The sequence below is a fragment of the Mauremys reevesii genome, linkage group 4, assembly GCF_016161935.1.
Source record: "Mauremys reevesii isolate NIE-2019 linkage group 4, ASM1616193v1, whole genome shotgun sequence".
Taxonomy (NCBI): domain Eukaryota; kingdom Metazoa; phylum Chordata; order Testudines; family Geoemydidae; genus Mauremys; species Mauremys reevesii.
Genome location: NC_052626.1, coordinates 72,816,909 through 72,843,213, shown reverse-complemented (window position 1 = coordinate 72,843,213; position 26,305 = coordinate 72,816,909). Strand labels below are relative to the sequence as shown.

Below are 26,305 nucleotides of genomic sequence, written 5' to 3'. Positions count from 1 at the left end.
ATGGGGGTTGGTAGCAGGGGTTGGGGGAGTTAAGGGGCAGGTCTTACCAGCACTCTTGTGAGTCAGATCCTTACTCCATGAGAGCAGGAGGGAGCCTGCAAGGCTGGGTGGTACCGTGGTGGGTGTCTGAAGAGAGCGGGTGGTCGTTGTTTGGGGGTGAGTGGTGTTTGCTCAGCTTGTCTCCAAGCTTTGTCTTGATTAGGAAAAGGGTGTTCGTTACCTGGTCATGTTAACCCTAGGGTGGCTGCCCTTGTTTATAACAGGGCCAGCCAACTAATGTGTTTTTTCTGCAGTTGCCCCCCCCTAGGTTCCCCCCCAGCAGTGGGTCCCCTGGGGCTTCCCCCTCCAGCAGCTGGTGCTGCGGGCTTCTCCTCTGCCCGCAGCACCCCTCCTCCCCCTAAGATTCAATCGGGGTATTTATGGTATAATTCATGGACAGGTCACAGACTGTGGGTTTTTTTGTTTCTTGCCTGTGACCTGTCCATGACTTTTACTAAAAATACCTGTGATTAAATTGTAGCCGTAATTATAACATGAAGCTTGAAGGTGTGAGGGTGCTTGGCAGGCCGAAGCTGGGGGATCTGGGGTTTTATTGAGAGAGGCTCTTTTGAGAAGACCCTGAGGAGGGATTATTCAATGTGATGACTTCAGGCAGGGGAGGCAGGCAGCATTATTATATTTAAGCAAGAATGGAATGACCAGGAATTTATCAGATGGAAGGGGGCTTAGTCAGTTCCATGTTTGCTGGGAAAGGCGGTAGCCACCTGACCTGCCCTTAGGCAGATCTGGAGGGAAATTGTGTAATGACCGTTCCTTTCTCTCCCACTCACATTTGATGGTGGAAGCCTTACTTGGCTGTTTGCTCCTTTTTTCCTGGGAGTCTGCATGCTGCCCTCTGGCACAAAAAAGACAAAGGTGCATGATGAACTGGGATAGCAGAGCTGTCAGCAAAGTTGTCTTGTTTCTGGTTCTTTACCCCTGTGTAAGCTATGCTGGGCTTCGGAGTCCAAAGTAATTCTGTAGCATAGACCTTTCGCTGGATTGGGCAGCTGTAAGCTGGGATGGCATCTGGCTGTGCCATGAAATTCCTGCCCTATGGAGTAAAGCGTGTGAGTTAGCAGCCTTTGCATTGACACTGCATGTCACTGCTCTCCCGTCTGTTCCATTCTTGGTGAGAGCCAGGCACTAAAGGGAGAGTGACAAGATTGCCTGTCTTAGGAGCACGTCATTGTCACTGTGCTTCTTCCTTCCTAGGTGGAGCAGGCTGGAGAAAGCAGACAGGAACTAGAAGGGGAGGGAGATGTAACCAGGTCACTAGGGTCTCGGAAAGCGAAGAAAGAGAAAGATGGAAAAGAATAAGGGGAAGGAGGAGGAGTGGCAGACAGGGATGGGGAGGAAGAGCCAGGGAGAAAGGCAGTCCCTGACTATTGAGAGCAATATAATGACGGTGAATAAGGGGGAATGAACCCGCCCCACTGAGCATGTGGCTCACAACCCTGGAGCATGTGCATTTTTCTTTCAGAAATAAAATCAAGTATCTTGGGCCTAGTGCTCTGCATTTAGCGGTTGACCAGCGTCTGCAGCCATAGACTGTTGGCTCCACATGGTAAGAGAGGATGGTTTCTGTGTCCAGTGAAATGTTGTCTAGAGCAGTGGCTCTCAACCAGGGGTATGTGTACCCCTGGTGGTACACAGAGGTCTTCCAGGGGATGCATCAACTCATCTAGAGATTTGCCTAGTTTTACAACTGGCCACAAGCACTAGCAAAGTCGGTACAAACTAAAATGTCATACTGACAATGACCTTGTTTTTTCTGCTTTAGAAAAAACTTACACTGACATGTAAGTACAATATTTATATTCCAATTGATTTAATGTACAATTATATAGTGAAAATGAGAAAGTAAGCAATTTTTCAGTACTTGTGGCTGTGAGACTCTTGTATTTTATGTCTGATTTTTTTAAGCAAGTAGTTTTTAAGTGAGGCAAAACTTGGGGGTACGTAAGACAAATCAGATTCCTGCAAGGGGTACAGTAGTCTGGAAAGGTTGAGAGCTATTGGTCTAGAGTAGCAGGGAGGAGCTCCTGAAGAAGGTGTCTGACATGTCATGTTGGTGTGTGGTGGAGTTGGTCTCTCAGTGGTTACAACTGGGTGTGTCTGAGGTGCCACCTACAGAGAGGCCTTCACTGGGCACTTCGAGCTGCACAGGCAGAGATCTCAGGGCCGTGGGGAAGTCATTTGCTGCTTACTGCACTGTTAACAGCCAGTCTGTTCCTAGGCATCTCACCTGCATGCTGGGGGCCCCATCCCTTCATGTGGTTTCAGACTCTCCTGGATCAAACTGACTGGAACTGAGGATTGTCTAGTAGATCTTCCTTACCCCTTTTTTCTCACAGGAAATAGGGGGATCATACTGCTGAGATTGCCCAGGCCACAGCCAGCCTGAGGGGTAGCAAAAGGCTTCATGTGTTCATGGCACTCTGTCACTAGCCACTGAGCCTGAAGGTGAGCAGCTGCACCCGTTCCTCACACAGACATTGGCACTTGTTGCAGTTCATCAACTGAATGAAGCTTAAAATAGAAAACAAACACAGCCAGGAGCCCACCCCTCTCAGCAGCTGCTCCCTGTACAGTAATTCAGCATCTCAGGGCTTGGCTACACTTACAAATTTGCAGCGCTGCAGCAGGGTGTGAAAACACACCCTCTGCAGCGCTGCAAATTGCGGCGCTACAAAGCGCCAGTGTAGTCAAAGCCCCAGCGCTGGGAGCCGCGCTCCCAGCGCTGTCCGTTATTCCCCACAGGGAGGTGGAGTACGGACAGCGCTGGGAGAGTTTTCTCCCAGCGCTGGCGCTTTGACTACACTTAGCGCTTCAAAGCGCTGCCGCTTTGAAGCCTCAGAAGGGGCTGAGATCTCTGTGCTGTCAGTTCCAATGTATTCCAGAGCCCTCTGTGTCCTAGGAGCCCTTCCCCTGGGGTCAAATGGCAGATAAGGAGGAGCAGTTGTGTCTCACTAAGGGCCTGATCCTGCAAAATGCTGAGGGCTCATATCAAGGTGTTGAGCAGCAGGAGCTTCAAGGGGAGCTGTGCACCTCCCAGTATCAAGCCTGTTTTCTTGCTTTTGTGAGCAGGGGCTGTGTGTGTTGTGTTGTGTTCATGCACAGTCTGTGATAGCGAATGGGAGTGGAAGCAGGGCTGGGTGACGGGAGAGCTGGTGTACATGAGGCAAGCTTTCTGCTAAATTTTGATCCCCACTGTGAAAACCGTTGAAGAATCCTGTAGCCCAGAGATTTTCATCTGCTGTCATAAAACCATTGTGGAGTGTTGCTTTGTGATATTAAACTGCTGCTACATCCTACCCCAGAGGTGTGTGCATTTAAGTGCTGTGTGAGGTGACTCCTGTACTCTCAGTATAAAGTTAGTAGAGTGCTTGCATTCCCTGGGGTGGCAAGAGCAATGTATAGAAATGTCAGTTGATGCTCAGATTATTTCAGACTCTGTTTAACTGGATGCTGTGTGTGTGTGGCAGATTATTTTTACCAGCAATTTCCCCTAGCAATAAACCACAGAAAGCTTGGTGTCTCCCTGAAAGCAGCATACCCTCCCACCTGTAAGACCACGGGATCTCAGGCACACCAGCTTTCCTGCACCACATCAGACTGTTGGCTCATCTAATTGAGTGTCCAGTCTCTGGCAATGGCCAGTGCCTGGTACTTGAAAGGAAATCTCCCCCAATGCGCCTGGCCAATTGTGCAGCATTGCGTGTGGGCTGGGGAAGTCATGGAGGAGGGAGCAGCAGTGGCCCCGGGCTGAGAAGGGGGACGAGTAGGGATCTCGGCAAAGGGGAATTGAGGAAGCATCATGCATGGGAAAATTAAGAGAGTGGGGGAGTAGGAGATTTCTATGGAAACCGAAGCTGAGGGAAAGCTATGGTATGTGAAGTGAGCGGGAGTCATAATGCACTCCCTGGACGAACTCCCAGGCCTGTGCCCCCCTGGTCCCCTCAGCATCCTGATGGCAAGGACACAGCAGAGCCCAGAAGGTCTCTGTGTCATGTGGTGAGGGCTATTAATAGCACTTGTACTTTGTGTTTTCCTGAGCTGAGGAGGCTGGCAGCCCTCGACAGAGAAAAACCCCATCTAGCAAACCAGAAACGGCCTTTTACACACCCTGCCAGCCTTGGCACCCCGTTAGCAAATCAGCAGTCTGCTAGGAGGGCATTGCCACAGGCGCTCAAAACATCCATGCCATGCTCTTGGCTTTGGGTAGTCAGAGGTGATGAAATTCCTGTAGCCTCCAGCCTGCCCCTCCCCTCTGTTTGAAACAAATTCTTGCCAAATCACTAACACTGCAGGGAGGAGGCCACAGGAACCCACCCACTGCCCCGAGGCAAGAGCGTGTCTTGAATGCTGCTGGTCTGAGCCTCTGGAGCGCTGCCCTCCTAGCAGATTTGGTGGTGGGAGATGGAGTGCCAGGACTGGCAGGGTGTGTAAGGTAGAATGCCACTTTGGGATTTCATTCGGTTCTGGGCAGCTCAGTACCAGGAATAGATCAAGAAAGTGGAGGAGCTCAAAGAATAACACGAAACTCAAGTAGTGCTAGAGGAACAGCTAAAGGGTGAGCAAAGCAGTCTACAATCAGAGAAAGATGTAAAGGGATTGTTCAGTGTGATGTGCAGGGCTGTAACTAGGGATGATTGGGGAGACAGGGGAACTTAGGCTTAATCTCAGGAAGCACTTCTGGATGGAGAAGCCCTGGAAAATGTGCAGGAGGGACCCATCATGCCTGGGCTCCAGGAGATGGAGTGGCTGATTTCCCAGGCCGTTTCCATCTCCGTTCATACCCTTTTTGAAGGCATCATTGGTATTTTGTGTTATGTGAATGACTTGCTCTTGTGTACACTGTCCTTGTCTGAAGCCAGCTTGAACAAAGAGCAGTTGTGCACCAACGAGGTTATTGAACTACATCAGAGTCACAAGCTTATTAAAAGAGTATGTGACACAGAGGAAAGAGATGGGTTGGTAGCTCATCTTCCAGTGGTTTTCCTGGTTTTGAAATAGCTACAACCTTTGCCCTGCATGAGATTTTTGGGATGCAGTTATCTTGGAAACATCGGTTGAGGAGCCAAAGCAGTCAGCTTTTGGGCCTAGGTGAAGCAGGAACTCTATAGATATAATCCAGACCTGGAGTCTTTCTGGCTTTTATAAGCTTTATGGCCTGGTCCAGTTCTTTGTCTGGAAAAGGAGCCATCAGGTTTGAATCCACAGTAGGAGCCTGCTACCTCTCTGAAAGCTCAATTTTGACTGCATGGCTGAAGACTTACCCAAGTTCTGTGTATGTCCACTAGCTGGGATGCATTTGTGGTGACTGGAAACGCCTTTTTGCAAAGGACAGAATAATCTTCGGAAAGTCTTTTGATGGTTTGCCAGGCTAGCCAGCTAGAGTGAGAACAGTCAATCTTAATTGACTCACTGTCTCTCCATCGATCACGCTTGGTTTGATCCAGCAGTTGAATGAGTTCCTGTTTGTTACCAGCTGATTTGAATTCCCGGTACAACTTAATTGCCTCTGGCCACCACCTAGGGATATACTGTTGGCAATAGCCTCTAGGGATCAATTTATTAGCAGCTACCCAACTTAATTTGCTGAAAATTTGGTAAGTGTCATTTATTCTGGTTGGACATGTCAAGTCCAACTCAGCCAGTTTGCTGACAGATGTGTCTAGTTCTGTTTAAAAGACCCATCGAGCTTTCAAAAATTGCACTGGGCCTTGGTAAGCCATTTGTTGCTGATATCCACAGGCCTGTGGTGATCAATGATGGCTGATGCAGAGACTTTGGAAAAGCTTTAAACACTTTCTGTTGTATGGCCACTGGCAGCATTTGCCTAGAAGATGATGATGGGTGAGGAACCTGTGGCCCATCTGCTATTGTGAAACCTTGCATTTGCTTTGGTCACAGAGAAGTTGTAGATCAGCAACTGACAACCTCGCCACTGGACTGTCTCCGTCTGTGTTGTCGTTAGAGTATCCCCAATTGTAACTCTGCAGTAGGGTCAGCAACCAAGGTTAATGGTTAGGATTCCTGATGTTTTTCCTTATTATCTTCCTCCTAGTGCCTAGGCAGCTTTGTGTGCCCCTCCACTGGCTCTCCTGGCCTACAGTGCTGTCCCTGCTGCCCAGGGCTGCGTGTAGGGGGGCTCTGAATCTGAAGCTAAACCTGGGCAGGAAACTCCTGAGGATGGGACCGTGGAGATGTGTTGCCTGGGGGGAAAAGGCTCTTTCCAAGGTTACTTTATTCGTGATCTCTTCCAGCTATAAGAGCCAGAGGACCCTGCCTGCGTGACTTTGCTAGCCTGTTTATTATGCTGGGACCCCATCTGCCTTTTGTCAGAGTGATATGGTCTCCGTTAAGAAAGCTCATCATGACCCTGATGGCAGATCATTAGCAGATCAAAGCCACCACATTGTGAGTACAGAGGGATTATAATAATGCAGGGCCCTGGAGTATACAACATTATTTCTCTTCCCCCCACCCTGGTGAATGCCAGATTGCCTCTGCAAGGCCCCTTTATCCAACGTATCCCGAGTTATGTTCACTCTGGAATAATCACAGGCACTAAACGTTCCTTCCCATCTTACCGTCAAAGAATATTTTAAAAAGCTTCCAAACCACAGCAAGATCATAGAAATCTGAAAGGCTCAGACTGATGACTGCTGTGGGGTCTCTCACAGCTCTGTTAATGCCCCTTGCTCCCAACACGCAGTCGTCCCTCAGGTCTGGGCTCTGCGCACAGCTCTGCCCCTCAAACCTGGGCTGCGGCACCCCCTTGCTAGTCCTCCCCACCTACAGCACTGCCAAAGCACGTTAGTCCCGGCCCTCGGGTATGTCTACATATTTTTGAGCAAGCCCTCCCAGCCCAGACTCTCAGATTCTGGCTAGCAGGGCTTGCACTAGGAGTCTAAAACTAGCTGAGCAGCTGGTGCTTTGAAATAGCCATTTTGGCTGGAGCTTGGGCTCCAGAGCCTAGTGATGGGGTGGGCTTCAGAGCCTGAGCTCCATCCTGAGCCGCGACTCCAAAGCGCTGACTACATAGCTAGTTTTAGAGCACAAGCCTGACCAGACAGAGTCTGTCAACCCGGGCTGCAGGGGCTCACTCCCGCACTCTCCAAAAAATGCTGTGTAGACAAACCCAAGCAGGCCCTAAAAGATCCCATGGTGTGGTTTGGAAGATTTATTTTGTTCTGCCAACCTGCTCTAAAATTCCCTGCAATTTCCACTGGACATGGGTTTCTTCTTCCATCTTAGATCTAAGATGTTGTGTAGCATTGCTGTGCAGCTGTTAAATAGCTGCCATGTGTGTCCCACGCCGACAGTAAGTAACACGATTCTTGTGTGTACTGGATGTAGCACTTTGGGACCCCTCCAGATAGAAGGAGCCATAGCAAAGTACCGTACAAAACCTTTTAGCTCAGAGTTCAGATTGCTCAAGTGTATTTGCTCTGAAGAATGTCAGCCTGAAAAAGGAAGGAAATGGTGTTAAGACAAGTCATTCCCACCCACCACAATAGCAGCATCCAGGCATTTAGCATACCACCAGCATGACCCTGAGTGTGACCATGCACCAGTGCACTAGCAACTCTGTGAGGCTGCTCAGAGCTGCTCTAGATTACACGGCGGATAAAGTTCTGTTGGCCAGCTTGTGCTAGTCTTGCCACTGTTGCTCACTGTGGTGGAGCTGCATGATAGTGCAATGGTAGGAGAATAGCAGAAAATCTGCCGTGTAGACAAGGCCCTTCGTGTTCACTTTCGATTTAGCAGGACTGTAGACCACAAGACACCCGTGCTAGAACTTCAAAGACCTCTGCAGTGCACAATCATGCCTCCCGCCTTCCCGCACTATATGCTACTGTAATGTAATGATACTTAGCTTAAAATTACAGTTCTAGGATTTTTACGTACCACATGCCAGGCAGAGGGGGAAGGAGGAGTTAATCATACGCTCGCTATCTCTTACTTACCAAGTCTCTAGTAACTATGGCAGCATTAAACTCATGAGTCACACACTGAAGATCTGGGAGAAAGTTATTGATAAGAGACTACGAAAAAATGTAAAGGTCAGTGACAATCAGTTTGGATCCGTGACAGGCAAGTCACCAGTGAATTCTATCTTTGCATTAAGATTGCTGTGGAAAAATATAGAAAAAAGAGGGAAAACATTGCACATGGTATTTGTGGATCTTAAGAAGGCTTATGACCATGTTTCAAGAGAGGTTGGCTGGTGGGGTATGAGAATGAAGCAGATACCTGACTTGTCCAGGGCATTATGCGGGTGCTATTACCACAGTTAAAAGGTCACATGGAGAAACTGATCAGTTTCTAAGTGTTGGAATGTCAAGGCTCATCACTGAACCCCTTTTTGTTTGCCTTGGTGCTTGATGCTGGTGGTGGCTTTACAGCGCTGTAACTCACTCCCCGTCCACACTGGCAAGGCACATACAGCGCTGTATCTCCCTGGCTACAGCGCTGCTTGTACTCCACCTCCCTGAGAGGAATAAAGAGAATAGCGCTGCTGCTGCAGCGCTGGGGCGCCAGTGTAAACAGGGAATAATTTTAGTATGCTGTGTCTGACCTCCCGAAGCTTCCCATAATCCTTTTAAGTGAAGGTTCTGCTCTTTGTTTTGTTGTGAACTCCGGGCTCCCGGAGCTGCTTATCAAAAAAAAACCAGCTCCTGTTTGCTGTGAATGAGCAGAGGCGGGGGCTCCCTGTGGAATGCCCACAGCTAGTGTTTGCTTGAAGAGAGGGGGAGGGAGGGGGCTTGAGGAGAGAAGCAGTGCGTGGGAGGGAGGGGTGGGGTCTGTTTTGGGGAGCGGCTGCTTATCTGGTCTGTTTGCTTTCAGTGAGGGTGGGGGAAGGGGTTGGAACTTGCAAGGCACAGTGTCGGCTCCAAAAATCCACTCTCTTCCCCCACGCTCCCTGTCACACTCCATCCCACCCCACCCCTTTTGAAAAGCATGTTGCAGCCACTTGAATGCTGGGATAGCTGCCCATAATGCACCACTCCCAATGCCGCTGCAAATGTGGCCACGACAGTGCACTGGTAACTGTCAGTGTGGACAGACTGCAGCGCTTTTCCCTACTCAGCTGTACGAAGACAGGTTTAACTCCCAGCGCTGTACAGCTGCAAGTGTAGCCATGCCCTTAGAGAGAAGTTGAGGCTTTGATGGTTAGGGCATGTGAAAAAAAGATTGGATGAATATATAGGAAACAGGATGTTAAACTTAGAAGTGGAGGGTAAGGGAAGGGTTGGAAAACCCAAACCTAGGAGGATGCATGTCATACAAAAGGATTTCATTAGCTGCAGCCTAGCCAAGAAACTTCAAGACAATGGAATAGAGAAGGACTCAAAGAGCCGACCCTATATAGCTGGAATTAAGGCTAGAAGAAATGGATGGAGGCTGAGGACACGAGGCTGGAAACTGAAGCTTGGAGAGGCAGAAGAGAATTGCTAGCTGGAGAATAGGAGTGTGGATCTGGTCAAATAACATCGCCTCCATTTACAAATGTGCCCATCAGGCCAGTGCTGAAGCCTTCTCCATCTGCTGCTCAAAGCTTTTCTCCTGCAGCTGCAGTATCTTGGCAACCTGACAGCACTGGGCAGAGAGCTTGAGAGTCATTTAAAGCTCTCTCCAGCTGAAGAGTGAGGTTTGAGCAGAGCAGATGAGATTATTTCCCCAGCCCTGCTCCAAGTCTCTTAACCAGTCTCTATTCTCCAAGTGCTAGGCAGGCACCTTCCGCCCTACATTTACTGTTAGTTTCTACTTGTAAACTCTGAGTGCTAAGATCTGATATGTCTAGAATTCTGTAATGTCTGAAATGTCAGCACTTAAAATTTACGAGTAGAAAACTTGATGGGGTGGCAGGAGAGGGAGGAAATTGAGTAACAGAGGGTAGTGGGCAAAGGGGATCTTCCCAAGATCTCCCAGAGGGGAGCTATCGTCATGCACCCTTGGGATGTGCACAGGAAGGGAGCTGTTCTCCTGCAGACTGTGGGAAATCCAGCAGGAATCACTGTGTAACTGGAGTAGGGAGCTCCCAGATACCTGCATTGAAAGCATCCTGTGCCATGCTCCGTCTTGCTCAGCATATTACCTCATCCTCAAGTGAGAATGTAGGCGAATGTCAGTTTGGGTTAAAGGGAATCGCCTCTCAGCAGTGCTAAGTCCAACGGTTACACCTGGCTTTAAAAAATGTCAGTTCCGTTTTTTACCTAAAGTTCTCTGTAGAGCAATGGTTCTAGGAACGGGCTGTAAACTCAGTACTGTCAGGGCATTTGCGTTTAAACAATGAGATTCTTCAGCTTCCTCCAGTGCTGGGAACCAGGAGATCATAGCAGCCTGGGCTAGTCCCTGAGACATAGACATAGAAAGGGAAAACTAGAGTACAAGAGAAGGAGCCTCAGGAGCCAGCTCCCATGGTAATGGAGGCGGGATACAGAGGGAACTAGCAGCAGAGAGTAACCCTGCCCAGCTCAGCATGCTGGGAAAGGCACAGAAACCGCCTCAGTGGGGACAAGTGCATTAGGTCTAAATGTTTGCTTGGTCCCTAACCCAAGGGGCAAGTGGTGTTTCGTGGCTGCATCTTTTTAAGGCACATGCCTACACTGCAGGTGCTACAGCAGCACAACTGTGGTGCTGTACCTTCGTCGCTGTAGTGCCATAGTGTAGACACTTCTCAGAGCAACTGAAGGGGTCGTTCTGGCACTGTAGGTAATCCACCTCCTTGAGTGGCGGTGGCTAGGGCCACAGAAGCATTCTTCCATCTGCACCGGGGCTGGGTTGGCATACAGTGCTCAGGGACAGGAATTTTTCACAGCTACATGGAGAAAACGTTTAAGCATAGACCGGGCCAAAGAAAAGCACTTGTCTGCAGAGTGGCACTGTGACTCTCAGTGCGGTGCTCCGTCATTGCACAACTACCCCCAGGTCTCCTTTTAACCAGCAAGTGGTGGACTGAGTTTGCACCCAGGCCCAGACTCCCCAGAGGTGTCCGTGACTCTGCTCGGTTAGGACTGAAGTTGGGTGCTGTGGGTCTCACTCTGTGGAAAGCTGCTGCAGGAGCATACACTGTTAATCAGGAGACTGGGTTGAAGTAGGGGTCCCCTGTGCAGACTCCTTCCTGCTTATGCCCTTTCCCAGCACCATCAGATGCACTTTTTAGTAGTCAAGACAAGTGGGAGCTTAGAATCCATTCACTGTTCAGTGGAAGGGCTGGGATCTGCAGTCCTGACCCCTTCCCAGAACTGGACCATGGGGCTGGAGCTGTCCCTCTTTGGTTTGGTTCCAGCTCTGCTCCCTCCCGGGGCAGAATGAATGGCACTCATCTCTGCAGGGACCCTGTAACCCAGATGGAGGCCAGATCATACCCAACACCTTTCCCTCCCTCCTGTCCTAGCCATGGTCAGCAACCCCTGGGGGAGGTGTGGGGGCGGGGAGCGTGAAATTGGAGCATCCTTGAGGTGCTCGGTATATTGGCAAGTAGGGAGCAATGTTGTACACCCCTCAGTGGGGCTGAGTATAGTGCCTCCACAGCATTCCCACCCCCAGCTGCCTTGGAAGGCAGAGACTGGCTGCAAATCCAGGCTGGTGTCTCCTGCATGGAGAGAACTGCCCCTAGCTGTCCTCAGGTGCAGGGTTGGGACTTGTCTCCTATCTGCCAGCTGGTCCAGTATGGGATGTCCCCAAATCTAGGTGTTCTGCCTCATCACTCATGAACAACTCCTGAACCACCAGACAAGCCCTTCAGGCTTCTCACCATCCCACTTCTCCTTTTTTGCCTTGCGCGGGGGTTTCCTTGCCCTGCATTGGCCTCTAATGTTGTAATATCCAGTATAGGTCTCCTGGCAGCAGCACCCCATGTTAGCTTTCCCATGTGTCCCCCTCTTTCTCTCTGATGCCCCTCACAACAGTACCCGTTGAGTCCCCCCAGAGCTCCCTCACAGCATCCTTCCCTGCAGAGAGCGGTAGTACCCAGCCCTGACTGGGGCTTGCGGACCTTGTAGGAGGTTTGACGAGAGCCCCTCCCCCTTTAATTGCTGGTTTCTGTGTTAACAGCCGCTGCTCAGGGCACCCCCAGTCACTATGGACACCTTTTTTAAAAGGCACTTCAGGAGGAAGGTGTCGTCGTTGGGTTCCCAGCGTGCCAGCGTTGTGTCAGTGCCCACTGGCAAAGCCAGGCGGCGCTCCATGGTGGGCATGCCCTCGGCCTCACTGGCACAGCGCCGCCGCCGGTCCAGTACCCAGCTGCAGAGCTTTTCCTGCCTGGGCTCCCCAGACAAGGGCAGCATGAGCCCCCGGCGTCGCTCCAGCACCACCCCGCCCCACCTCAGCCCCAGGTTTGCTGTCCAGAAGAAGCGCGGGGGCCAGGTGCACACCATCGATACCCAACTCATGGGCCCCTCCATGCTACTGGCCAGCCTCATCCAAGTAAGCGAGGCAGAGGAAGGGAGGCGGATGGCCTGTGCCGAAGGCTCTGGATCCGAGTCGCCCTGGGAGGAGCTAAAGGAGGGCTGTGGCAGGGAGGAGACTGTCGCCTCAGGAGCCAGGTTGGATCTGCGTGAGCTGCAGGCTAAGCTTCCCCCAAGGAGCAGGAGCCCTACCCTGCACCCTATCGGCATGAGGTCTCTCCTGCGAGCTCCAGGCTGCCTGCGCCGCCGCTCCACCCACCTCCTGCCTGCAGATTTTGTGTACAGCAAGGCAGCCTGCGGGCTGCAGGGCTATTACCGACGCCTCAGCCAGCCACGGCTCTCAGGGGAGATCCCCAGGCCAGGCGCTCTGCTCCCACCATGCAGAGCACGGCTGGTTGCCAAGAGATGGAAGGTTCCTACTAGAGCCAGGCGGCCATCAGAAACCATATGTGAATGCTTGGGAACTGAGCCTGCCTATGGCAACTATGCCAGTGCCTTCCCTAAAGCCTGGAGCCCCCAGCTGCTGTATGTATGGTGTTCCCGGAGGTGGAGGGGGGGGAAGGTTTCAGAGGGATAGTCCAGGCCATGGCTGGGGCAGTATTGAAGGGAGCAGAGATTGGCATAGGGTGTCTAGCTTATCTGGCATGGGTGGGAAAGGTGAGGGCATGGCTGACGCATTGGCATGGAGTACCAGACCCTGCTGGATCAGGGCAAGTGGGGAGAGGGAGCTGGAGGGTCTGCATGGGGCCTTGGGGTAGGATGAGGGAGGGGGCTAGCACAGGACCCTCTGCCAGGCCTAGCTGCAGCTCCCAGCCATGTGCTCCATACGCTTGTGGACTAGGAGAAGCCAGGGAGTCAGTCTCTCCATTTCCTTCTCCTCTGATCAAAGGCCAATCAGCCTCTTGTCCATCTGTGTGTGTCCAACTGGCTTCTGAGTTTGTTTTCAGGCTGTTTGCAGTACCCCTGTGCTTGCTGCTTCTCCCAGCTGCTGGTGCCAGGTGCAGGCGTGAATAAGGGATCATGAGAGGGGATGTTTCTGGAATGGGGGAAGGATGTGTCCAGTTTCTCCAATTAGCTTTCTGTGCCCAGCTCCACTGGCTGCTGGGCTCAGAGGCTGCACAACTCCCTGCCCGGGCTGCTACTGGAAATGGCACTGCCATGGTGGGAGGGGTCAAAATCTTTGCTGAGGTTGTCAGTCCCAAGTGAATGGCTGCTGACCTGGAGACAGCGAGAGCCTCTTGTGCGCAGGGGCCGAGAGTTGCTTCCCCCACTTCTCACCGCACTCTGCCCCACTTCTGGCTCTCGATTCTCTGTCCATTTGTGACATTCAAGTGAGAGGGGGCATCTCTGGGATGTCCCAATGTCTTCAGGAAGAGTCCCCACCCTTGTGATCTTTGCCCATCTTTGGGAAGAGGGGCTGCTCCCACCAGGTCAAGTCTGAAGCTTTTTGTGTGTAATGTGATGCCCCTGAGTGGGGCATCAACCGCCAGGGCCACTGGATCTAAAAACATGAGCATCTACTGCCTGGGCAAAACCCAGATCTGTAGCTCAAGGGTTCTAGCAGACTCCCAAGCTGCTCTGTGGCCCGGTCACTGCTAGAGGGGCATACTGTGTAGGTGTGGCTTGTGAGAGCCTATATATCACCACTGCAGGGAACCCTTCACCAGCTCATCCTCATGGCATATTCAGGAAGGGTGGATATTGCCCAGCCTGTCATTATAGTGAATTCAGCCTCAGACCAGGTTTCTGGCTTTGAGTGATACTAATGAATGATGCTCTGCCCCCCTTAGCCTCTTCCTTCTGAAGAGCTTATGCTGCCTTGCGTGCATTTATGTTCCCGCCTGTTTTTATAGCCACCCTTCCCTCTTTCTTCCAGGAAAGCCATCGCCAAGTCCGGCCTCCAGCACATGGTAGCCCAGCCGAACCCTACACTAGCCCTGAGGAGTGAATCAGAGAGGCAGATCCGCAGCACTGTGGACTGGAGTGTAGGTTGCCTTTAATTTTTCTTGGTACTTGGGAGGGGACTCTCTGATGTTACAGTGGCCGACTCGGCTTGTGGCCGTTCCCAGGAGGAGGGCTATAAGACTGTACCAAGTGGCTCCTGTTTTGACACTCGTAGCCCTGTGGCTAGCAGCTGGTGCTTTCTGATGTTGCTGGGTAAAGTGGCTTGATGCTGGGGAAAACAGACAGTGCATTCGCTCTCATCCCCCACTGCTACTACACAGCCATCCATTCTGCGCGTGGGAATGGAGACCTGGTGAGTGGTGGAAGGCACTGCTCTCCTTGTCGGAGATGCACAGACAAAGCTGCACCCATTGTGAACTGCATCCTCAGAGGTGGGGACAATCCCTCTCTACACCTGTGGGGAAACCTAGCTGGGATAGTGCCTTCTGCTCTGGTCCCCTCGTCCCTAGAGGCCTTGTGTTTGGAAGCTGAGAGGGGATGGTTCTCACCTGGAACACTGTGAAGGGCATTCAGAGAAGAGCAGAAACAGTCAGGGGGCTGAAGGGATTGACCTGTGAGGAGAGATGTGTCCAGCTCAGCTCAGCAATGCGTGAGTGGGGACGTGACAGTCTGCCAGTAATGGAGCGAGGGGTGCAGACCTCTGGATGGGACGCTGGGGCGGAGCGGGTGACGGTAAGTGAGGGGAACATGTAAGCTGAATCTCAGGAAAACTCCCTAGTAATGAGGTGAATCCTCTCCTGGACGGCCCCATTGCTTACAGCTAGACAGGATAGCATCCTGCAGGCAGTACTTCTACATTTCTGACACTTCTGTGCCATGATGGGAGCTTTGGGCAGGTTTTCTGGATATGCCCTCACTCTGGAGAGTGGGCCTCTGTGCAGCCTGTGATCACAGCGGTGCTCTGTAGCAGTGTATTGTGGGTCTGGGATGGTCAACAGGATATTCATCATGTTGGAGGTGACTGCTGGGATCCAAGGCCAGGCCCTGAAAGTTTGGGGACTCTTGTGGCCCATTGGAGAAGTACAATGTATCTCTTGTGCCTTCCAGGAAACTGCAATCTACGGGGAGCACATCTGGTTTGAGACCAGCGGCTCTGGGGATTTCTGCTATGTAGGGGAACAGAACTGTGTGGCCAAAATGCTGGTAAGTCAGACACAGTGACCCCGTCATCAGCTCGGCTTGGTCTAGATACAAGACTGTGCTGCCATCTAGTGGAAAAACCTGGGGATCCCTTTCTGCACTCAGTAGCCTGGCATTTCTCAAATGCAGCCACCAAGGTCTTTTCTTGCGGCCACAGCCTGCTGGGTGGTGATGGGGGAGGGGCCCAAAGCAGTAGCCCCTCCCCTAGGGCTGCCATCAATGGTTGGGCCTTGCCCTTCTCTGCGGAGACACAAGCTGGAGGAGCAGGCAGCCAATGTGAGTTCCCCACTTTCGGGCGGGGGTGTGTGTGTCAGGCTTCAGTCTTTGGGGTGGCTGGTGGCAGGTTCCACCCATGTGGCTTTGAACTCCATCCCCAGGCCCCATCCCCTGTGCGTGAGGCTTCATTCTCCGTTCTCTGACTCTGCGGTGGCAGGCTCTAGCCCCAAGCTTAGCCCCCATCATCACCTCTGCCCCCCTGCTGCCTCTCCCAGTGCCCCTGGCACCTGCTGCCTCTGTACCCACTTTCCTATCCCGGGCTTAATTTGTCCCCAGGCTTACCGGAACGGAGTACGTCTGCTGTGAAAAGTGATATTTGTATGTTAGTTAATATCACTTTTCACAGCAGACTTAGTAGCTAGCCAGTCCCTCCCCACCCTCAAAAAAAGCAACCAGAAATGCAAAAGAAACGAGAAAAAAGACAAGAACATGCTATGCGCCTTATTTGTGTTTCTGTTCTGTTTATAAAGAATAGAGACAACTATACATTATTTTTATTATTGTGTCTGCAAAAAAAAACCCTACATAAATAAATTACAATGGTTTGGACATGTATATGTGCATATTTATTGAGTTTTTCCTAAAATTGAGCCGCACTCTGAGCCCACCGAAAATTTGTTGTGAGAACCCCAGTGGAAGTTCTCAGGCATTCTGGGGTCCAACAAAGAAGGGGTTAACACTTGTGGGGCCAGTGAGGGATATGGAAAATGTTCTGCTCTGGACTCTGCCTGCTGCTAATGCTGCTTTGAGTCTGGAAAGTTGCTGCATCTGAGTGGGCAGCAGGCGCCAGGGCCTCTGGGTATCTCTGTGGCTAGGATCCAGCTGGCTGAGTTGATACCGAGTTTCTGTGAGTGGCTGTAGTGACCCCAGATGCCCCAAGAGAGAATTTAATTCCAGAACTTTCCAGGAAGGATCTTGCAATAAAAAGAAGAACCAAGAAGTGAAAGCCAGAAGGCTGGGCCGCCCATAGGGGCAATGCCCTCGTAGATGCTGCAGCCATCCCTCTCTAAGTGCAGGTCAGGTCCAGCTGCGAGTGCTGGGGTCTGAGGATGGTGCCCATCTGATGGATGTTCGTTGGTCTGGGTGAAATGAGCTTGGGGTCACAGCCTGATGAGCAGCACCAAAACTGCCACAGGTGGCAGTGATTGACTGCCTGGTGCCAGTGTCAGAAGAGATTGAGTGATTGGCCAATGGAGAGTGCCTTTGCCTCTTGCCCCAGGGCAGGGCTGAGGCAGGCTGGGGGTTGGGCATTCAGATCAAGGGAGGAGGCTTTTACCTGCGGTGATCCTTATGGCTTCCCATTCTGCAGCGTACTGAGCTGCTCGCTCTCAGGAGTGCCCGCCTCGGAGTGGAGGAGGAGTGAGTGGAGCTCCAAGGCTTCCAGAGTGTAAATAAATACTGACGTTAACATAGGGACTTTTCCCTTTTTCAGCAGAAACCTCTGACCAGACGCAAGTGTGCAGCCTGCAAAATTGTAGTGCATACGCCCTGCATAGAACAGCTGGAGAAAGTGAGTAAAGCCCAACACAGGCCGCTCCTGGGCCTGAATTGCTGGTTACCCCTTACCTGGGCAACAACATGGGGCCAGCACTGAACCCCGTGTGCTTTGGCTAACCATTGTCGTGACAGGCAGGTGCCTCCTGAGGGGGCAGTTTAGTGGGGAAACAGACTTTTAGCAGATCTCCGGGCATTTTAGCCCCAAGGGCTGGTGAATTGTTCCTTCGTTAGGGGGTTGGATGAGGATCCCAGATAAGCATCAAATGTCTCAGGAAGCTCCCAGACCTGCCACATTTTGAACACGACTCCAGTAGGCTTCTTTTAGTAGATGGTTTCACTGTTGCCTCCCTTATGTGTGTTAAATCTGCAGATAAATTTCCGCTGCAAACCTTCCTTCAGGGAGTCGGGATCAAGGAACGTTCGGGAGGTGAGTGACTCAGCTGGACTGCTTGCTGTGTTTGCCAGGAGGAAGTCCCATCCCCTTCTAGTTTGGTGGCAGAGGGCTCAGGATGCCGGGAAAAGGGCTTAGCTTGATTTGTTGTGGAAGCAGCAGAAAGTCTGGGCATTTTCAAGTGTGGCAGGAGCCCCTGAGTCTGTGCTACTTGTGAAACCTCTGGGCACTGAAGAGGCACAGTCACCCATCCTGTGGGGCATTTCTTTGAAATGCACCTGCACGGGATTGGTGCTAATATGGGGCGAATCTCAGATCATTCAGGGGCAGATCCGATTCTGCTCAGTCAGCTGCTGATCTGCATTCTCAGAAGCTCCTGGGCCTGCCAGGCTGGGCCAAAGACACCTCAAGGCCAGCCTTTCCCAAGAGGAATTTCAGCCCATCTGGTGCTGGCCCTGAGAGAATGAAAACAGTTGAACTTTTGCAGGCCTCCTGGAAGGTTGTGTGGAGTTTGGGGAGAAGAGCTGCGTTTTTGCTCTATCGCCCAGCCCAGGTTAGCTGCACTTATTGCCACAGTACCTGAACTTGCCCCTGCTTAACTCTTGTGCACCCCTTACCTGTGAGGACTCTGGCTTGTATGTCTGGTAGGTCTTATCTACTTCATCTCTCCCAGCCAGGGCAGGATTGTCCCCTGGAGTCTGTACTGCATGGCTATGTCCAGGACAGGTTAAACGTGCACTGTAGCACTTTAAACCATTTTCCCTGTGGTGCCCCTTGCTGCCATCTCTCCAGTATGCCCTACAGTGCCACCCAGGAAGGAGTAAATGTCTGCATGCCCCCTCAGGAGCTCTCCTGCAAACCTCTGTGCTGCAGGGGTGTGACCAGCAACAGCACCCTGTGCCTTCCCTAGGGATATGGAGCTCTCCGTGGTGCTGAAAGTTGTGGGTGGAGGGAACTGAAGAGTATCCACACAAACTAGTCCTAAGGCAGTTCCAAACTAGCAGACGTGTCTAGAGGAGATTTTGGTAGGACATAGGCCAGAGATCTCCATGGGGAATACACACACCTGGGATTCACCTGAACAGCTACTGCACTAGCTTTGAAGCACCCGAGGATCTCTCCTCTGCGGTCTCCATAGAGAACCTAATCCCATTTGTTTCCAAGGTGCCCATCATTATGGTATCTGGGCTCTCTTATCCCTCAAACTTACCTTACCAGCTTTAACCAGGAAATAGGGGTTAGATCCCAGACCTCGACGGTGCTATAAGGAAAGCACCCTCCAGAATTCATCATTCCAACCACTGTACAGTAGGAAACAGACCCTAGAGAAGGAAGAATAAACAAAGGTGTGACTGCATGGACAGCAGCTGTTCAGCAGCAAGGGGGGCCAGAGAGTGCTCTTGGACTAAGCAGCAAACTCGGACTCTCCTGTGCTCCCCACCCTGTGCTGCTTCCTTCTCCCCTCCAGATGGAGGAGTAAAACGGTGGGGAAGAGAGAAGAAACGCTGTGTTTAAACAGACGCACCCCTTCCCCCTCCTCACCACCCAGTACAAGCTGGGGGAAATGTACTGCCTCCTTCTTCCATCTCTCCCTAAAATTACTCCCCTGGCTGGGGAGGGTGGACATGCCATCCCGGTAACCGTTAGGGACCAGCAGTGTGCTTGATGGTCCCCTGTCACAGAACGAGCTGCCCTTGCCCCACGGGGCTCCCAGGCTCAGGCACAGAGAAGATGGCTGTGTTTGAATGACCCGCACTCTGTTGTTGCCAGCGTGAGGAGGCGCCAGTTCAGGCAGCACGTGCTGGCCGACCATCGGCATACGGATTTAGCTCCACTCATGATTAAGTCGGACTGCTGGGAGAACAGGGTGAGCAGAGGGAGTTCGGAGGAACTTAATTTCTTTCCTCAGTGACTGATGTGGTCTGGAGCTCAGCAGTTTCAGCTCTTTGCCTTCGTCATCTGTGTTCAGGGCCACAGGTGTCTCCAGTGTGTCTTCTGTGACCGTGAGCTAGGTGGGGCATCTGTTTTCCATTAAGCCTGTGGCAGAGAAATGGTTTGCCTGAGGGGAGGCAGCGTGGATTCACAGCATTTATTTTTCTGATTATTCGTCATAATTGTGACACTTTCCAGGGTACCCAGGGCTGTGAGGCACCTCGCTGTTGCCTGTCCTTAGGGTGAGGAAGTCTTGTCTGTGCCTGCTGTGTGTTAGCTCCCTGACTCCACCAGCCACGCAAACACTCCCCTCCAAGCCTCTGCAGACCTTGTTTTCTCTCTGCAGGTTAGCAGTAGGCACACCCTAACCTCCCTGTCCTCCAAGCATCCCCTGTTGAGTCCAGCCCCTGCTCCACTGGACACTCACAGAATTATCAGGCCTGTTGTCCCAAAGCTGACTACACAGCTCTGCTAAACACACAGCACTTACACATATTCCCAGTGAAAGCAAGAATACATTTATTACCAAAGAACAGAGAGTCAGGTGACAGTGAGAATATTGGAAACAAATGGTTACGTATAATACAAAATCACAATACGCTTTCTAGAGACTAAACATAACGAACAAGTTACCCTCCTGTCTAAAGAAGCTCATCTCACCCACAGTTCTCTCCAGCGTTTTCAACCAAGCCTGGTTGAGATTCCTTTCTCATGATGCAAACATGCTGTCTGTTTAGGGTGAAGGATGCCTGGGTGTTCTCTTTGCCCCCCAAATGTACCAGAACAAACCTTTGACGTGCACCTCATGATAGGGTTTCCTCCTCCCCTCCCCACATGGGTTTCTCCTGGGGGTTGTTGAGAGCAGCACTGGAGGATAAGACACCTGACTGAGATGCCAGGTACCCTGTCTGGGCTTTCATCTCCCTGGCCTCTCCCAGAGCTGAGTGCTCGTGCTTCTGAACCTCTCCAGTGTCTGGGCTGAGATGTTCCCAGGGGCTTCTGCAGTGTCCTCTCAGTACTAAAGAGATTGCAGAGGAGGATTCCATTCCGTATGGGCCAGAGAAGAGGCAAGGCCACTTTGGGTCCCAGCCAAGGAGTGTGCTAACAGGATCATGTCCGTACTTTTCTCTGCGTTCTCTTTGAACCTGGCCCTTGTGTTTCCATTTAGCCCATAGTCGTCCGGCATCACTGGGTGCACCGGAGACGCCAGGAAGGGAAGTGCCGGCAGTGCGGAAAGGTAAGAAGGGCTGAAGGAAAAGCCGAGGTTAGGCAGGGAAAGGGAAGGTGGTAGGTGTGGGGAACGTAGAGAGGAACCACTTGGAGCAGGACGCACACAAGCCCTGCTGGGAGGGGCAGCCCCCTCGCAGTCAGTGATGCTACCATTCCCTACATTGCCGCCTACTGGCAGCACAGACAGCACTCTCTCAATCCCCACGTTCATCCAGTCATCAGATTTCCACACAAACTGATCTCCCAATCTGTTCTGGAGGGACTCTCCCCCCACCACAGGCACCTTTGGCTGGGTCCTTGCCCTTGGGTCCAGAGATGCTTGTCCCAAACATTTTGAATTCCCTCATGCCAGGGCTGTGGGTGGGGAACTGTCCAACTGAGACCTGAGCTGCATTGGCTGCAGAAGGACTCTTGTGGCTAACATCTGCCGTAGCTGGGGAGCTGCTGTTCCCCTTCCTGTGTGCCCCTCGCTGCACTGCGGAGAGTTGTCAGGAGCTTCACAACCCGCCTCCTTCCCTCTGCAGGGTTTCCAGCAGAAGTTTGCCTTTCACAGCAAGGAGATTGTAGCCATCAGCTGTTCCTGGTGTAAACAAGCGGTGAGTGCAGCCCTACCCTGAGTTAATGGCCTAATGACTTCTGATGGCCGGGTACGTTCTAGTGCAAGCTGGAAGCTCCTGCCCCATACCCTGCAGCACCTCTTACTGAGAGAGGCTGGGATTGGAGTAGCTGGGAGCGCCTCTCACAGCCAGGGTTCCCGCCGTTTCCCTGCAATGCCTCCTGTTGGGAGCTTTCACATTGTTAGGCTCCTGCTGCATTTCCTACAGCGCTCCCTGCTGGAGGCAGAGGTGCTGTGAGTGTTCAGAGCTGGGCTTCCCAGGCCAGGCTTCAGCAATCGAGCGCTGCGTTCTCTCTCCCTCGCAGTATCACAGTAAGGTGTCGTGCTTCATGCTGCAATGCATCGAGGAGCCGTGCTCGCTGGGGGCTCATGCTGCTGTCGTAGTCCCGCCGACCTGGATTCTGCGGGTCCGACGCCCCCAGGTGAGTCACTCCCTCAGGCTTTGCTCCTGTTTAATCAGCAGCTCCTGCTCAACTGGCAGCTGCTGACCTGGTTTTTCTCCTTTGCTAGAATCCACTGAAGTCCAGTAAGAAAAAGAAGAGGACGTCGTTCAAGCGGAAATCCAGCAAAAAGGGGGCAGAGGTCAGAGAATGAGGCCTGTGTTGACTGGGAATTGGCGGGGGCGGGGAGTGGGAGTTGGAGAAGGAAGATCGCTGGTCACGGTATGGTCTGAGACATGGAGCAGAGAAAAATGAGGTGGAGGGAAGGTGCTGGGATATGAGGGTGATTTGCAATTGTAAGGTATCTCAAAGGGGTGTTTAAAAAGAGAACAGAAAGGCTGGCATGTGGATCCCACTCCCACTGGAGTGCTAGGGCCCTGGGGGGTGGATCCCGGTGCTGGGGCTCTGGGGGTGGCTGGTATTTTGTTCAGTATTTTGTCTCCAACTTTAGACCTTAGTAACTTTAAATTTCCGGTGCAGGCAAGAGCTTGTGTTTCCCCATGTTTGTTGATGGTGTTGTGGTGTCTCTTGCAGGAGGGGCGATGGAAACCCTTTGTCATCAAGCCTACGCCAGCCCCACTCATGAAGCCCCTGCTGGTGTTTGTGAACCCCAAGAGTGGTGGGAATCAGGTAGGGACATTTCCTGACGTGTTCCTGGATAGCCAGCTCCATGGAGGCCTTTTATCCCAACTGCTGAGAATCCAGCATGTTCGGTGATGTCTCAGCTGCAAATACAGAAGCAACTTACTCCCTGGCATCTCCTCTTGAGGCCAGGCCTTGCCTGACTACCCAGGACTGCAGATTTCCATCACCTCTGTCTAAGACTCTGCTTCCTCCCTGCCCCCCACCACCCCATCGGGATTGTCTGTATACTGTTTTCTGAAGTCTTTCATCCTTTTAGGGAGCCAAGATCATCCAGTCCTTCATGTGGTATCTCAACCCACGACAAGTCTTTGATCTCAACCAGGGCGGCCCCAAAGAGGCGTGAGTACTGACTCAAGGAGCCCCATCCCCTTCTCCCACTGTCTCCCCCAATAGGAGCCTTGGCCCCTTCTCTTCCAGCTGGCCGCTAGTGAGGGACTGATGCTCTAGGAAAGGCCCTTGGGAAGAGCTGTGTGGCTGGACACCTACTGCAAGTTCAAAGCCTGGGAAGTGTCTCTGGGGACTGATCCCATTTCACTTCCCAGTCAGTCCTGGCTCCCTTGTGTTTCCAGGAGGAAGGATGGCTGAATGGTTACGGGACAGGACTGGGAGCCAGACTCCTGGGTTCTATTCCCAGCTCTGTCACTAGCCTGTTCTGTGACCTGGGCCCAATCCCATTCCCTCTCTACACCTGTGTTTCTCAGTCTGTACAATGGGGATAATAATCCTGGCTTCCTTTTCCAGGGGCCTGTGAAGATAAATTAATTACAATGTGTCAAATGCCATGAAGCTCTAGGGTGAAGAGAGGGGTCTAAGGTTGTGACTCCTCCAGTGGACAGCCTGAGAGAGGAACCCATTGCAAACACTGGCTGGTGCATTCCCAGCTTCAAGCGTCTCGGTGATTCTCCCGCCTTTCCCTGACCCCCTCTTCTGCTTCCCTGCAGGCTGGAGATGTATCGGAAAGTGCACAACCTGCGGATCCTGGCGTGTGGGGGGGATGGCACGGTGAGTGACCCTGACCTCTCAGCTCTCACTGAGTTATCAAGGGATGTGGCTGGTGCCTTGATCCAAACCCCTTGCTCTAATCCAGAGGTGGGCAAAATGGGTCCCCCAAGTTCTATAATATGGCTCACCGCCCCCTGTGACTACAGGTCCCAGCATGCCATGCTCCATCTTCATCTCAGAAGCTAGCTGCATGGTGTGCTGGGGCCAGTAGTCCTTGTGGTCTATGTCTCCATACTAGAGATGAGGGCAGCTGCAATGGTCTCCTTTTGATGCCATATAGGTGCATCCCTTGAGCTCCTGACGAGTTGCTGGCACAGTCCTCAGCTGGGCAAAGTTTGGGAACCAGAGTGAGTTCAGGCTTCCCCCATCTAAGCTGTCTGCAGCACTCCTGGAAGATTAACTCTCACGCTCCCAGTGTAGGTTAGGTATAGAAAGGGGCTGATCAGCCGTCGGGGCAAATAGCAGTGGGGATTCTCAGCCCCATGGGTCCTGGCAGAATCCACTGTACAGGGGCATTGACACATACTAGGGCACCAACAGGCTGTTAACTGCATGAGATGCCACCTCTGGGGAGCCTCACTCACTTGCCATTTGGGGTGGGGCAGGCATTTCCCCAGAACATTGGGTAGAAGGATGTGGTTTGTCCCCTCTGGAGCACTGACGGTTATTGGCTGAGCATCTCCCGTAGTGGCTGGGAAGTTGGGGGGCCCAGTCTCCATGTCTTCCTCGTCTCTGGCTCTTGGTAACACTCTCTACCCCCTCAAGCTGATCACCTCGTAGGGCTCTGAAGTAACCAGCTGCCTCTTTGGTGTCTGTCCTGTTTGGCCAGGTGGGGTGGATCCTCTCCATCCTGGACCAGTTACGTCTGAATCCCCCTCCTCCTGTAGCCATCCTCCCTCTGGGGACAGGGAATGACCTGGCCAGGACTCTGAACTGGGGCGGGGTAAGTGACTCGGGAGGAGGGGGCGGAGAGGGGTACTTGCCCTGGGCGGGGGCACTCATAGGGCCCTGGTACTACTGGCTCCCGAGCTTGGGCCCAGGTGGTTGGAGGGGAGGAGGGATCTGAGCTGTGATGGCAGGACAGAGGTTTGGTGTGTGGGAGAAGTGGAGCTAAGCCCCCGGGGTCAGGGTGGGGGGGGGGCGGAGCTGAGCTCTTTTCTCTGGCGTGGGGAGCTTTCCCACTTGCACTCCATGCGCTGCTATCTCGGAGCCGTGCACAGTGTGCCCAAGAGCTCCCAGCAGAGGAGGTGAGTGCAGCGAGGGGTGGCTGTGGCTGGATGTGGTAAGGGCTACATGCTGGAGATGTGGTATGTGGCATAGATGCCACGGGGCTGGAATTGGCCTGTGGCTGGCACATGGGGATCCCTGTGGTGTATGCATCACCCAGAGGCCTGGTTTCTCCCCAGATCACCTTTGCCCCTACCAATGACATCAGCTGTAAATAGGAATCCACCCCCTTGGGAGAAGTAACTAATTGTGCCACCTGGCAAGCTGCAATGGTGGGCTGGGAGTCACTGTGGAAAACACCCACAGAGATGGAGCCTTTTAGGCTACAGGTTACACAGTGACAAATCCCAGCCCTGTGTTCTCCCCACTCTTTGCTTTGGGGCACTTGGCCCTGCCCACCCCTTCTCCGGTTAGGGGAGCCAGGTTGGGTGGCTCAATGAGCTCTGCTTTGGCCCATAGGGTTACACGGACGAGCCCTTGTCAAAGATCCTCTCTCACGTGGAGGAGGGAAACATTGTGCAGCTCGACCGCTGGAATCTCCAGGTGAAGTCAAACTCCGAGGTGAACCCTGAGGAAAAAGACGAGACGGCCACAGACAAGGTGAGCGACGAACAGAGCTCCTCCACCATGGGCCAGCATTCTCCATCTGTCCCCAGCTCAGGCAGCACTTGACTCCCCAGGGACTATTTCCCCCCGTTTCCACTTTCTCTCCTCATGGCTCAGAGGCCCCTCCCTGCCTCCCATCTGGGAGAAGCAGCCCCAGGGGCTAGTGGCAGCCAGAGCTGGCCCAAAGGTGCAGGTCTGCAAGAGACTTGGAGGACTCGCTGCAAGCAGAAGACCATTCCTTTGGCGCAGAGACCCTGAGAACAGCAAGTGTCTCAGGGAGCAGAGATCGTCTGACTGCTTGGTGAGCCAGCAGTGACCCTGTAAGAAGGGGGACTGAGCAGCTGGAATGGGGTTTGGTGGAGAGGAGACATCCCTGCTTCTCTGGAAAACCCTCTCTGGGGATCCTGAAGGTTCCTGGGGAAACAGGCCCCAACCCCTGGTGCATTTGGCACAGAGAAAGCATCCACTGACTGCAGTTGCCACCCCGTTCCACCCTAGGTGCTGATCTGGGCTGGACACTGCATCCCAGTTGCCTGTGTGGATGCTAAGCCTGGGCTGAGCATGGATGTGCTCACGGCAGCAGAAAGGGCTATTCCATCCCCCTCAGTATATCCCTCTTTCAGGCCAATAGCTGCCTCTGTCTCAATTATTCCCTCTGCTGGCAGTGGTCCCTGTACATGGCTAGTGAAGTATCGTCTCTCCCTTGCAGTAACCCTACGTTCCTAGCCCCATGTCTGGGCACCACGGTTCTCAGCCTCCTCTTTTTCCCTTTTCAGCTTCCCCTCGATGTCTTCAATAACTATTTCAGCCTCGGCTTTGATGCTCGCGTGACACTCGAGTTCCACGAATCTCGTGGTAGGTGGGGGCTGGAGTA

At 52.6% G+C, this 26,305-nt stretch overlaps 1 protein-coding gene across 8 annotated transcripts in view; it reads left to right on the top strand.

Annotated features, from left to right (window-relative positions):
* DGKZ (diacylglycerol kinase zeta) overlaps positions 1–26,305 on the top strand; it is a 96,818-nt gene that overhangs the window by 44,676 nt on the left and 25,837 nt on the right. For 6 of the 8 annotated variants that reach the window (XM_039533567.1, XM_039533570.1, XM_039533572.1 and 3 more), the window contains 14 exons: positions 14,341–14,449; positions 15,477–15,572; positions 17,278–17,355; positions 17,713–17,769; positions 20,834–20,902; positions 21,420–21,491; positions 21,817–21,933; positions 22,022–22,093; positions 22,486–22,581; positions 22,853–22,935; positions 23,538–23,598; positions 24,428–24,541; positions 25,285–25,425; positions 26,208–26,286. In XM_039533567.1, coding sequence (XP_039389501.1) covers positions 14,341–14,449; positions 15,477–15,572; positions 17,278–17,355; positions 17,713–17,769; positions 20,834–20,902; positions 21,420–21,491; positions 21,817–21,933; positions 22,022–22,093; positions 22,486–22,581; positions 22,853–22,935; positions 23,538–23,598; positions 24,428–24,541; positions 25,285–25,425; positions 26,208–26,286 — 1,244 coding nt within the window. Of the gene's footprint in view, positions 1–11,637; positions 12,990–14,340; positions 14,450–15,476; positions 15,573–17,277; positions 17,356–17,712; positions 17,770–20,833; positions 20,903–21,419; positions 21,492–21,816; positions 21,934–22,021; positions 22,094–22,485; positions 22,582–22,852; positions 22,936–23,537; positions 23,599–24,427; positions 24,542–25,284; positions 25,426–26,207; positions 26,287–26,305 lie in introns of those variants that run through there. The other 2 variants (XM_039533566.1, XM_039533564.1) reach the window with 2 other exon arrangements.